This window comes from Eupeodes corollae, chromosome 1 (assembly GCF_945859685.1).
Source record: "Eupeodes corollae chromosome 1, idEupCoro1.1, whole genome shotgun sequence".
NCBI classification, from domain to species: Eukaryota; Metazoa; Arthropoda; class Insecta; order Diptera; family Syrphidae; genus Eupeodes; species Eupeodes corollae.
The window spans coordinates 8,678,479-8,692,551 of record NC_079147.1 but is presented as its reverse complement, the minus strand read 5'-3'; the positions used below and the strand labels follow the sequence as shown (position 1 = coordinate 8,692,551).

Here is a 14,073-nt window from a genome sequence, read left to right as displayed (position 1 = left end):
GAGTATTTGTCAATTCCTCGCAAGAGGCAGCACACGTGAAAAAAACATTAGATGGCATAGGGAGGGATCGAACCAAAGACCTCTCGCATGAAAGTCCAACGCAATTTTATTTTTTGTATTCATTTGTATTAGTTCATGCTTGAACCTATCTTAAAGCTCGACAAAAATTCATAATTATCCATAACTTAAAACTAACTTAATGGTCCCATACGGACACTCTTAGTTAAACTAAAACACTAACTACTAATGCCTTTCGGCCCTTAGATCTTACTGAATCCAAGGAGCTCTGCTCCGCCTTGTGCCATGACGTCCCGATTGTACGGGAGTCGCCTATCCACAGTTCTTCGTCTGATGTGGTAGATTAGCGAAACTGCCAGAACGCATCTGTCTAAAAAGAGGAATGCCTCTGGTGGAATGAAGCCGGTTAAGCGAGCACTTTCAAAATACTCGTCGATCGGATAGAACGCCCCGAAAATTAAATTGTTGGTCGAAGACAGAACTCTGCAATGTAACCTCGAACGAGTTTTATCACGAAATTGTCAATTCTGTTGATTCTTGACCCGTTGTGTAGGTCCTCGTTGGAATAGTAATGCATATAAGAAGATTCGGCTTTTCGATATAAGCCAGTGCAGCGTCGTAAACACTGCCGCTCGAACACCCGAAACTTCTCCATCTGGGAAGAGTCAACGTTGAACCACACAGGGTAACCATAAACGATCATTGGCCGTATGAGGGCCGTGTAGCATATTACCTTCACTCTGGGGTAAAGCTGACTGCTAAAAAACAGCCGTTTCGTCAGAGCGCAGCCTCCTCTGGCCCTGGTCAGAGCAGCATTTATATGTCTGTCGAAATAAAAATACTGATCTAACCATACAGTCCAACGCACTAACCATCATGCCACGGGACTACCTAATCACTTAATATTGGTATTTTTTTTCAAGGATAGTAACTTTCTTCAATAAGTCCTTTCATCAATAGTGGTCTTTAAAATGTAATAAGGAATTAAAGTTTTCATTAGAAATGATCTATTTTAATCGATGTATTATCAGGTCTCCCGCAAGGTAGTCATCTGGATCCCATACTTGTTGATGACATTGCAGATATCTTATAATACACAAATTGTCTTATGTTTGCAAAGATTTAAGAATATACCATCAAATATCTAATAATGAAAATTGTGAGAATTTTCAAAAAGAAATCAATAAATTATTTCAGTGGTGTTAATATAATCATTTTGATTTGAATGTCTTCAAGTTTTAAATTTGTAGAGGCTTACTTCAAACTCCAAGACTGATTTTTAATTATAGACTTGGTGGCGATATTTTATCCACTGTTAGTAAAATTGAATACTTTGGCATCATTTTTGATCAAAAAATGTCTTTTGGATCCCACATAATTTTAATTGTTTATAAGTCGAATTCACGTCTTCGTATTTTATTGAAAAGAAACAGTGTTGTTTTGAAGAATTACCTAAAAAGCTGTATTTCTTTAATTATAAACGAGTATAAACTAGAATATTTTTGTGTTGTTTAGTCTTCCTTTCCTTCTGATAGAATCGAAAACATACAAAGAAGATTCACAAAATGTGCATTAAAAAACTTAAATTAGCCAGGTGCGCATTAATGTATCTTCAATCTATCGAAAGCAGCAGAGAAATTCTATGTGCACATTTTGTAAAATATTGCTATTGGAAGAATAAATTATTTTGAATTGTTGAATTTCTTACCATTGTATGTTCTAGAGAGAAATCTTAGAAACCGATATAATGTCTTTCCTGTAACTAATCACAGGACACACTATGGACTAAATGAACCATTAACCTGTTAGTCAACTTTATTTCACTTTATTAATTGCGAATACGACCTTTAAATCCGAAGAAATGAAACGTTTTTAGAATTTATAATTTTAACTAAAAATTGTAAATGTATAAAGTGTTGTTTAAAGTAGTCATAAGATAAATATCCATTGATGGAATCGATACATTTGATGGTGATCATCATCAGTTTCTGGCATTTAAATTGATCGCTCTTTTCTCTGGGGTTAGGTTTGTTTGATTTGGCAACTTTTTCGAACTGTCACTATTTAGACAGCTGTCACTGTTCGGCTTTAGATGCATAGGTTTTAAGCAACTGGAATTTGGTTTTAAGGATTAAAATTACGGAATAAATAGAAAATTTCCAGATATTTAGATAGATTAGATTAGATTTATGTTTATGTACATAAATATTCCAAAATTCGATAAGCATGGCTTTGCCATCTGAATGATTGACATGAAATTAAACATTTTATAATAAATTTTTTTTTCAGAATAAATTAAAATATGACACATATAATAAATACAATTCTCTGTTTTCTCTTTAAAAAAGTTAAAAATCTTCATTAATAATTTGGCTTCTACAGCTATAAAATGTTTGATAAAAATAACAATAAGTTTATATCATTTTCGCAGTTGAGATGTGCTAAAACTTCTTCTTCCGGTATTAAATTGCTTCCAAGCAAATATCTTCGGATTTCTTTTAGAATTGGGCACCTGCCAACGAAGTGGATGATATCTTCTCTCTGCGATAGGTTGCAAAGACTACAGTAGATTGGAAAATAAGTGCGGTGATGGATATAATTGAGTCGAATAAGTTCTCCTCTCATTTTAAAGATAGCAGATATGATTTTATTACTGTTTTTGTTACGAAAATAGTTCTTTTCATTTAAATTATGCCTCAATTATGCTGTGTAATGACGAATTAGCTAAATTTAAGCAGTCAGCTCTGTATTGCTCTTCTACTTTTGAACTCAGGTTGTTGATTATATCCTTACAGTATCTTTCATTTCCATTTATGCGATTGAACTCCATTCCGCTGTAGGTTGCAAGCTCTTCTAACTTTTTGTACCATAGTGTTCTTCTCTCTATTACCTTTCTTGCAATAATTTTTGGAAGTCTCTCCTCCGGTAATTGCAGGACTTTAATTACATATTCTGCGTGTAGCTTAAAAGTTTTAATAAAAAGTGGTGATAATCCTGTTTCAATGTTTATCATATAGTTGGGCGTTGTGCTTGGCAGATTGATTCTCCACTGTTTCATACTGGCAGTATCCCTAAGATTGTGCTGCGTACAACATCACCGACTCAGATACAGATTGAAAAACTTTATATTTGACATTAATGTTCAATTAAATGATTTGAAAAACACCTCTTCCACGTAGCAGATATGGCACTTTTAGCTTTTATTAGTTTTTCTTTTAAGTGGGATTCCATACTCATTACTAGTTACCGTTACTCCAAGATACCTGTATGCTTTCACGATTTCAATGGCCTGTCCATTGAGATACCATTTTTTATTGCTCCAATTTCTACCTCATCTTTTCTTAAAAATCATGACTTTTGACTTGGTTAGATTAACTGTAAGATTCCATAATTGGCAATACGAATCAAGACGGTTAATCATAAGTTGCAAGGTTTCTTTTGAGTATGCAAATAAAACCACATCACCTGCAAATAGAAGACCTTTTATAAAAATTCCATCTATCTCTATGCCTCCTGGTAGAGAGTAGGTAAGGTCGTTGATGTACATGGAAAAGAGATACGGGCTAAGTGCACATCCTTGTCTTACTCCCATTGTTGTCTCAAACCATTCCGAATTCTCCATTCCGTTCCATACAGCCGATTGGTTGTCTTCGTATAAGCTTTCGAGAGCCCTTCCAAATTTTTGATTCATTCCAGCATTGTATAGCTTATATATTACAGCTTTTCGGTCGATATTGTGAAAGGTTGCCTTAAAATCTACAAAGAGGGTGTATAATTTTTTTCCTTGGTCTACAAATATGGGTACCCGCGATGTTTTGCAGTATAAATATGTTATCTACTGTTGAGTAGCCGTTCCGGAACCCAGCTTGACATTCCTTAATAAAATTATTGTTTTCAATCCAATTTTGTAAATACCTTATATGCAGAATTTAAAAAGTATATTCCTCTATAGTTTGTTGGGTCTGCTAAATTGCCCTTTTTATGAATCGAAAATATGATTGATTGTTTGAACTGAGTAGATACTTCCCCTGTTTCAAACATTTTGTTAAAAATCGCAGCTAGCCTATTGATAAAGTTGTCCGTCGCATATTTGAGACATTCTATGGGGATCCTATCTGCTCCAGGTGCCTTTCCATCTTTGAGATTTTTTAAAGCTTCACATACTTCATCTTGAGTAATAGGTGCATCCAATATTTCATTTGCATAAAAGGGTGTAGCATAGTGAATAAATGGTATATTAGTGTTTGAATTCAATAGCGTTTGAAAATGGATCTTAAGTGTTCCAGCGTCTAATCGAATGCTAATTTGCTAATTTGGGGTGATTTGCCTTTAAAATTATTCACTGCAGTCCAGAATTGCTTAGAATCTTTGCAGCATGTGAGTTTAAGTGCTTCATTTTCAAAATGTCGTTTCTTTTTTTTGTTGCAGATTTTTTTAAAGGTTGTGTTCGTTTGAATGTACAATTTTTCCAAATAATGACCACCAAATCGTCGGAAAACCTTTAGCCATCCAAACGATTTTCGCCTTTCATTTTCACATTCAGAACAAAACCATTTTTCTTTATAGAAACATCTTTTTTTGTGTTGCACTCTGCTGACCGGGTAAGACATATTTATAAGATTTTCCATATCCATTATGTTGTACTCTATATCTGTCTGCAAGTTGTTTTCAAGATTGAGTCTTACAATCCAACATTCACCAAACTTTGTCACCTGTTCACATCACCATCGCCGATTTAAACATCAACCCGGAATTTGGCTTCGACTCTTGCACTTCTATGGAATTGAAGCGGGAATGTTATAGAAGTATGTCTTTTTTCATATATTTACATTATTTCCAATATTATTCAAAAAATCCTCATAAGTTGTCGATCTCACTTGCCTTTCAAAAATCTGCAAGGAACTCTTAATAATTTGTGCTAAAACGATATTTGATTGAAAAACGCAAAAAGGTTTAAAAGTTAGTTTTGTTCTTGTAACGAATATACTATCTAAAGAATGCTATACAAATATAAAAATAATGTTGAAAACCGGTATTTTTAAAACCTGAGTAAATAGGTAAAATTAAACCAAGACCAAAAACTTAGTAAAATATTTATGATTAATTAATTTATGTATCTAAAAGAGAATGATTTTAACTTTATTGTTAATTCATCATACAAGTCATTGTAAAGAGATATAGGGTGTTTTGTAAAAGCTACAGGAAAGTTTTTCAAAAAAAAAATCATCCAAATGCATAAAATATTTATTTGAATCGATGGTACGGTCCATATAATTTAATGTTTAAGGTTATTTCATGCAAATGTTGTCCTTGACTGTCCCTTAAATAGTCCATCGTCTTATTCCAATCTTGGCATACTCTTTCCTCCATTTCAACCGGTATCTCACGAATAAATACTTCAATGTTGTCTTCCAATACATACATTGAGACGGGCTTGTCTGTATAGACATGCGCTTTAACATATCCCCACAAACAATATTCTAAAGGCGTTAAATCACACGATCTAGGCTGTTAATTGACCGGTCCCTAACGTGAAGCATGTGGCACCGTCTTGTTGAAACCACATGTAATGAAAGTTAGTCAAGCTTTTACATTTTGTGCAAACAAAAACTCACCATTCACAGTTACGTTACGATTCGCATCATTTTTAAAGAAGTGCGTTCAAATGATGCCACCAGCCTAAGCCAGTGTAAGCTTTTAAACCAGTGTTGCCCAAAATATAATAGCTACAAAATCACCCTTTATTTTTAGTTTCAATTTAGTCTTAAAATCCCCTTTCTGATTGTTTTTATCATTTTGAAAGGGGCATGTTTTAAGTACCTGATGTGGTTAGTTAAATGTAATTAGGTAAATGCTGAACACTCAATAATGAGTTATTTTGAAACGACTTCTTTTTTATAAATTAATAATTATCTCCTAAATAAAGCCACATTTCAATTTTTTAAATTTATAAACTTCATTTTTTTGTAAAAAGCGTTGTTGTTGAAAAAAGTTAAACTTTTAAGCGAAATACAATTATATGTTCTTACGTTCACGTGCTGGCAAAAATCAGAAAATTACGAGACTTTTGTTGCTTACAACAATGAGAACTAGAAAAATAAAACGAAGTATTAAAAATAGAGAAGTACATTTTTAAATAAAGAAACTTATTTCTGCAGCATTATTTTAACACAAGAGTAATTAAGCTTTCCTTAGTTTGTAATTTTTTGTATTCTTTGACAGAATTCTAATTTTGTTTTTATGTTGAACTTTTATTTTTTTTTTAATTCAACTTAGTATTTAAATGACACTGTAAAGTTGAATTGCATTAAGCAATTACTTTTGTTATTCAGTCTTGCACAAAAATTACACTACGCAGGTTTGTCCTTGAACTATAAATGTGTACTGTACATGTACCGTACACAATTTAAATACATTTCTCTATGTATAGAAAAATTTTATCGAAAATAAAAGTTGCTTGGAACAATTTAAATATTTTAAAAGCCTTTTAAAAGTTGTTTCACGAGGGAAGTGAAATGTATTTCAGTTAAAGAGTCTGAAAAATTGGATTCCTTTAAAAATAAATTTCGATTCAATCTTTTCTTTTGACCTAGAAAAGGATAGACCATGGGGTTGAAATTGTAAAAAGTAATGGGACAAAAAGAAAGGACAGTGTTAGTTGATTGAATTATGGAGTTTTAATGTAGTAAAAAAGCTTGTGAATTTTGATACATTTGGGCTTAAAGTTGAAAACTTCAGAGGATGGTATAAGTTTTGTTTATCTTTTAAAAAGCAGCTTACTAACTAAAAAGGTATGAATAAAAGTTGAACTTTGTGTTCTGAATCGAATATGACCTAGATCAACAAGGTTGTTTATCATAAGTTTTATCCTTAGTTTGATTAAAATCGGAAGAGAAAACAGGGTTTTAAATATTTTCATTACCCCATGCAAGATCATTAGTTGAACTATTGAAGTTTTTTTTAAAGGGACGGTTGCTTATTCATTCCCTCCATTTCCATTGTTTAAAAATCATTGCATTGGAGAGTTGGGTTTAATAACGAAGCGAAAACAGTACCCCTGGCAAATCATAGATCTTGATTGGAATAAAATGGCGGACAAATACCTTCTTCATTCTTCAAAAAGTAGAATATGCAAGGTAAGGAGCATGCAGTTTGATTGTCTTAAAGATGACGCTACTATAGCATTTTCAGGAAAGCATCTTAACACCCTTAAAGAACTTATACAAACTAAGAACTCTACAAATTGCCTTAGACAAACTAATACTTTAGGCTGATCGGTGTAGACTGGGCGTTAACACTAACAAAACAGAGTTAGTCTTATTTTCAAGGAAATACAAAATTCCATTTATTAAAGGAATCAAATTAAAGTTCTCAGACGAGGCTACCTACCTTGATCTTATTTTAGACAATAAACTTATTTGGAAACGCAATATACAAGAAAGAGTCAAAAATGCTACTGTAGGCCTCTGTTGGATGCTGCCGCCAAGACTAGCTCAGAACGCTACCCGATGTCGTCTTTCGTTGAATATTTTATGTAATTGAATTGTTTGTATATGTGTTATAAAAATTGTTAAGAATTTGAAGGTGACAAAAGGTCACAAATAAAAGAATACTTACTTCTATTATAACTATCAAAGAGTGCGTTTCATTTATATCCTTTTTTCATTATTTTCCATTTTAAAATTATAATTCAAAATTAAACTTACCTTTTCGATTTAACTCAAAACATTTTGGTCCTTCGCGAGCCTTTTTAAACAAACCGGCTATATTAAATTGTTTGAATTAATTAAAAAGACAGTGCGACGACATTTTGTCGTTCTTTTTCAAAGTTTATTCAACGAATTTAAAATTAATTAATTAACATTTAATTTGAATAAAAACATTTTAATCATCATCATAATCATCATCAACACCATCATCATCATCATCATAATCATCATCACCATCATCACCATCATCTTCATCATCATCATCGTCATTGCCGTCGTCATCGCCAACGCAGCCGCCGCCGCCGTCGTCATCGCCATCGTAGTCATCATTCCAAGAGTGCAGTTGTCCAGCTACCCATTCCTGAAAGTAATCGCAGTGAGTAAAATTTACTTACTTTTGTAATTTATATACATATAAACATACATATACTCGTATATATACATATATACTATAAAGAAATTTTAAATACATAAATCAAAATGAATGCTGTAAAAATTTTAAAAAATATATGTGCTCAGATATCAAAAGATTATGAGAATTTTAAGAAGACAGTTTCTGCAACTCGTAGGACAAAGAACTATGTCTCTACGCGGCTTGAAACGCTTGGTAACAATTGGCAAACCATTGTTCAACAGCACCAAATCGCGGTTTGCAGCGATGAAAACATAGCACCAATCGAAGAGCTTTTTAATGAAGCTGGTGAGATTTATACAATTTATAAATCTGTGTTGCTAGATGAGCTAGACAAATTTGCAGCAGCAGAAGCAGCAGCTAAAGCAAAAGATTCACCTGCTCCTACTTTGGTTCAAAAGTCGACCAATGACAAGCCGCACGATGTACGTTTGCCAAAAATTCACCCACCGACATTCACGGGAGAATATCAAAATTGGCGTTCTTTCCATGACCAGTTTGTTTCACTCGTACATAACAACACTTCACTTACAAAAATCGAAAAATTACATTATTTGAAGTCAAGTTGTAAAGAAGGTGCTGGTATTTTACTAGAACACATAAGTGTAGATGATGCAAGCTATGATAAGGCTTGGGAACTCTTGACAACGAGATACGATTTTAAAAGAATTCTCGTTAACAACGAACTTAAGTTGTTTTATGAATTAAGTGTTGTTAAAGAAGAAAATGCTAAGGGCATAAGAGAATTATTAGATAATTCAACAAAAATTTTACATGCTTTAAAGAACCTGCAATTGCCTGTCCATCACTGGGATGCAATAATAATATTTTTGCCTTTGAAAAAGCTACCGGCTACGGTGCAATCAAAATGGGAAACAACTCTCGGAACTAAAAAAGAGATCCCTACATTTAAAGAGTTCTCTGACTTTTTGGAAACGAGGTTCCGAACTTTAGAGATGATGGACCAACAATATCAAACAAATACAACATCAACACAGAAAAAGCAAACAAAAAATGTTTTTCATCTCAATACTGAGGCAACAGAAAATTTTACGTGTAAGGTATGTCATAAAGGTGTACATTCCTTACGAACATGTTCGAAATTTTTAAAAATGGACGTAAGTGCTAGACAACGAGTTGTTAGACAATTTGGCAATTGTTTCAATTGTTTAGCTTACAGTCACCGAACAAATTTGTGCCCAAGTAATAAGTCGTGTCATTTTTGCCATAAAAAACACAACTCACTCCTACATTTTAGCAACAATTTTAACAACACAAATCAGCAACCATACTCGCAGTCAAACAATTTTCCAAATGCATTCAATCAACAATCAAGCTCTCAAGGTAATCATAACCAATTTCAACACAATACAAATAATAATAACACATTTTCAAATAATCCTCGCGCTCAATTACAAACAAACTCATATACACCCACTCAACAGAATAATAATAGAAACACATTCGCTCACACAAATATAAACACCCAGAATCCAAATAGCTCGCAAACACATCATGTAACAACGGAATTTAATACAAATGTACAAAATGTACACCCCTACGATATACCGCCTTCAACATCTTCAAACTGTTTTCATCTAAACGAATCTAAAATATCTCAAATTTTGTTAGCAACAGCGATTATAAAAGTCAAATCAGCCCAAGGAGACTTTGTTCAATTAAGAGCCTTGATCGATCCTGGATCTCAAGCTACTTTTATAACCGAATCGGCAGCTCAATTATTGGGTCTTAAAAAGATTCCAACTTCCTTTGACGTTTCTGTTTTAGGACAAAACAAAGCTAACTCTTGTAAACATTTTGTAAATTTGAATCTGAGTTCTAATTATTCAGATTTTATTACGTCGACAAGAGGTTATATATACAAGACCCTTACAGGACTTTTACCGAATGAAGAAGTCTTCGCTAACAGATGGAAACATTTACAAGGACTGAAATTAGCAGATCCTTCATTTAATCGTCCTGGTAACATTGACATTTTATTAGGGAATGACATATATTGCGAAATTTTATTAGACGAAGTCATACGCAATGAGGAACAAGTAGCTCCAATAGCCCAAAAAACCAGGTTTGGTTGGATTGTTTTGGGGAAAGTTCCTTTGGAAAAGCCATTTTCTCTTCAAGTCTACACACAGTTGGTAGATATCGACACACAAATGCGTGCATTTTGGGAAATGGAAGAAACTCCCTATGAAAAAGCCGTAGATGAAGAAGATGTCGAGTGCGAGAAGCACTTTCTACAAAACACCAAGCGGGTGCCGGGAGGGCGCTTTAAAGTTTCACTACCCTTCAAAGAACTTCAACGACCAAGACTTAAGTCAACAAAACAAAAGGCCTTAATGATGTTTTATAAACAAGAACAAAAATTATTAAACAACCCAACACTACACAAAGAATATAACGATTGCTTAAAAGAATACCTCACACTCAATCAAATGGAAGAAGTAGATATTAACATAGATAACAAACTTAACTCTCCATTTCACTATGTGGTTCCTCATCATGCCGTGATGAAAGAAACTAGTACAACGACGAAGTTACGTGTTGTTTTTAATGCTGCATATCAAACGGCAGATGGTAGTTCTTTAAACGACCATTTGATGACTGGACCTAAAACTCAAACAGATATTTTAGCCATTGTTTTAAGGTGGAGAACGCACAAAATTACTTTCGTATCAGACATAGAGAAGATGTACCGACAGATATTAGTTCATCCAGAGGACGCGTATTACCAGTTACTTTTTTGGCGTGAAAATCCATCAATGCCAATAAAGCTTTACAAAGTAAAAGTTTTAATGTTCGGTACTGCCCCAGCCCCATATTTAGCAAATCGAACGCTAAAGAAACTTGCTTCAGATGAAGAAGTAACATATCCATTAGCCGCTCAAATGATTCGGGAAGATATGTACATCGATGATTTGGTATCGGGTGCAGATTCAGTAGAAGTTGCGAAAGAAAAGTATCACCAAATCTCGAAGCTTTTATCATCTGCTGGATTTCATCTCCGCAAGTGGATGAGTAATAACGAAGAGTTTCTTGCTTCGATACCAAAGGCAGATCAGGAAACAAATGTGTCATTGACATTCGGAGCTTTGGATCATACAAAAACCCTTGGAATCAGTTGGTTCCCATCTACCGATTCATTTTCATTTAAAAAAATCTCTATAGATAAAGTCGTTTCAAAAAGAACGATACTTTCAACAATTGCTCGTCTTTTTGATCCACTTGGATGGATAGCACCCTGTATCGTTAAAGCGAAAATCATTATGCAGCAATTGTGGTTGAAAGGCCTTTCGTGGGACGAAAACATTCCTGTGGAACTACTTCAAGAATGGCTCTCCTTTCAAGAAGAGTTGGATATCTTAGAAGATATCCGTATTCCGAGATGGGTAAATATAGAGAATGGCACCCAACAGGTCGAACTCCATGGATTCTGTGACGCATCTACCAAGGCATATGGAGCCGTGGTATATCTTCGAGTTTTAGATAACCAGAATTGCATTCACACCCATTTACTCATAGCCAAAACTAAAGTCGCTCCAGTCAGTACAGTCTCTTTGCCAAGATTGGAACTTTGCGGAGCAGTGATGTTGGCAAAATTACTCAACTATACTAAATCAGTCCTTCCATTCAAGAATATATCAGTCTTTGCTTGGACTGATTCCACAATCACCCTTTGTTGGATCTCTGGGTTGCCTTCAAAATGGAAAACGTTTATTGCCAATCGGGTTACCGAAATTCAAAGGCTGACAAATGTTAGCATGTGGAAACACATTCCAACTAAGTTGAACCCAGCGGATCTTGCATCCCGTGGTGTTCTTCCATCCAAGCTAAGAAATAATAATCTTTGGTGGAAAGGACCACTCTTTCTTCAGGAGATGTGGAGATTCTCCATACCAGAACAACCCACCCAATGTGAAATAAATGAAGAAAAACGAGAAATAAAAACTCATTTAGCAATACAAAATACCGATGGAATTTTAGATGTGCTTTGTAAACAATCCAAACTAACAAAAGCCTTAAGAATTATAGCCAATGTTCATCGATTTATCTATAATAGTAGAAAAAAGGAAACATATCGAAGAAAATCGGTTCTGACACCCTTAGAACTCGATATTTCCATGCGAACAGCTATCAGAAGTGTTCAAAAACTTATGTTTCATGATGTCATAAATGAACTACAGAAAACCAAAAGAACCAAACTTAACAAATCTCTGAATCTTTTTATTGATGGATGTGGAATATTAAGAATCGGAGGTAGACTTCAAAATGCCACCCTAACATATGATCAAAAGCATCCAATTGTGTTGAAGCCAGATCATAATTTCTCCAGATTAATAATTGAAGATGCCCATGAGAAAACTCTACATGGTGGTATTCACCAAGTGATTGCACACATTCGAAATCGTTTTTGGATCTTCAACATGAAGAGAACGGTCAAAAGGTACATTAATAAATGTTTCACCTGTTTTAAGAATGCACCTAAGCCATTGCAACAACTGATGGGAAGCCTTCCAACACCAAGAGTAAATGTTTCAAGACCATTTACACACACTGGTGTCGACTACGCCGGACCTATAGAAGTAAAGGCCTGGAAAGGACGAGGTGCTAAAAAATTCAAAGGCTATTTCGCCATTTTTATTTGTCTTTCAACAAAGGCAATTCATCTTGAAGCTGTCACAGATCTAACGACACAAGCCTTTATTGCCGCGTTCCGAAGATTTACATCTCGCAGAGGCATATGTGCAAACATATATAGTGACTGTGGGACCAACTTTAAAGGTGCTAATGTGGAACTCCAAAAAATGCTAAATGCTGCTAAACTTAACTATACTGATATTGCTAACTCATTGAGTGCATTGGGTACCAATTGGAATTTCATTCCTCCCGCTTCTCCTCACTTTGGAGGCTTATGGGAAGCAGGAGTGAAATCTGTTAAATACCATTTGCGTCGCGTTGCCCGAAACCAAGCTCTGACGTTCGAGGAGCTCAGTACGCTTCTAGCGCAAATAGAAGCTTGCCTTAACTCGAGACCTCTATGTCCGGTTACAGACAGCTTGGAAGATTTCAATGCTTTAACACCAGCTCTTTTTTTAATTGGCACGTCAGCTCATATAGTTCCCGAAGCAGACCTAGCAGTAGAAAGGATTGGATACCTGGATAGATGGAAACGTCTACAAGCCTCACTACAGACCTTCTGGAAGGAATGGAGCGGAGAATACCTCACAAGGCTTCAAAATAGACCTAAGTGGCTAAAAATCAAGGACCAACCCAAAATTGGAGATTTAGTTTTGGTACGAGATGAAAGATTTCCACCTTCGAAATGGCCCATGGCGAGAATAGTGGAAACCTACCCAGGACAAGATGATCTTATCCGTGTAGTCAAAGTGCGAACACAAAATAATGAATTTAAGAGGCCTATCACAAAGATATGTCCACTTCCATCAAACAAAACGCATCAAGAAAACGAAACAATTTAAAAACAAAAGGAATCGTACTGAAACTTATACACAAAATAAAAAGAAAATTGAAATTAAGAAAATGAATTCTAAAACCCCTAAGAAAATATGAAACCAATTCAAAAAAAAACTAAAATGAAGTCGTCAAAAAGAAAAGAATGGAAAATCAACCCACTCAAATAAGAAAAACTAATAATCAAAAATATGGGCAAAATAAAACTAACCCTAACTTACTCAAATATAATTAAAACTGAATTAAAATCCATTCTTAATTACAAACACACTCAAATATAAATAAAACTGAATGAAAATCTATTCAATAAAACGAATTTTCAAATTCTCATTCATTGAATATTTGAAATCTCACTCAGAAACCTCAAAACTAACCATTCATACAGTCCACTAGAACTCAACACATTTACACAAAAACCCAACACATTTATGCTAAAATTCAACA

General features: G+C 34.3%; 1 protein-coding gene across 1 annotated transcript in view; it reads left to right on the top strand.

Moving 5' to 3' along the window:
* The window catches only part of LOC129942722 (uncharacterized), a 30,089-nt gene extending 16,452 nt beyond the window's left edge, over positions 1-13,637 (top strand). The window contains exons 3-4 of the mRNA XM_056051768.1: positions 8,247-9,079; positions 9,398-13,637. Of these exons, the coding sequence (XP_055907743.1) occupies positions 8,247-9,079; positions 9,398-13,637 (5,073 nt within the window). The remainder of the gene's footprint in view (positions 1-8,246; positions 9,080-9,397) is intronic.
* Positions 13,638-14,073: the final 436 nt, after the last annotated feature.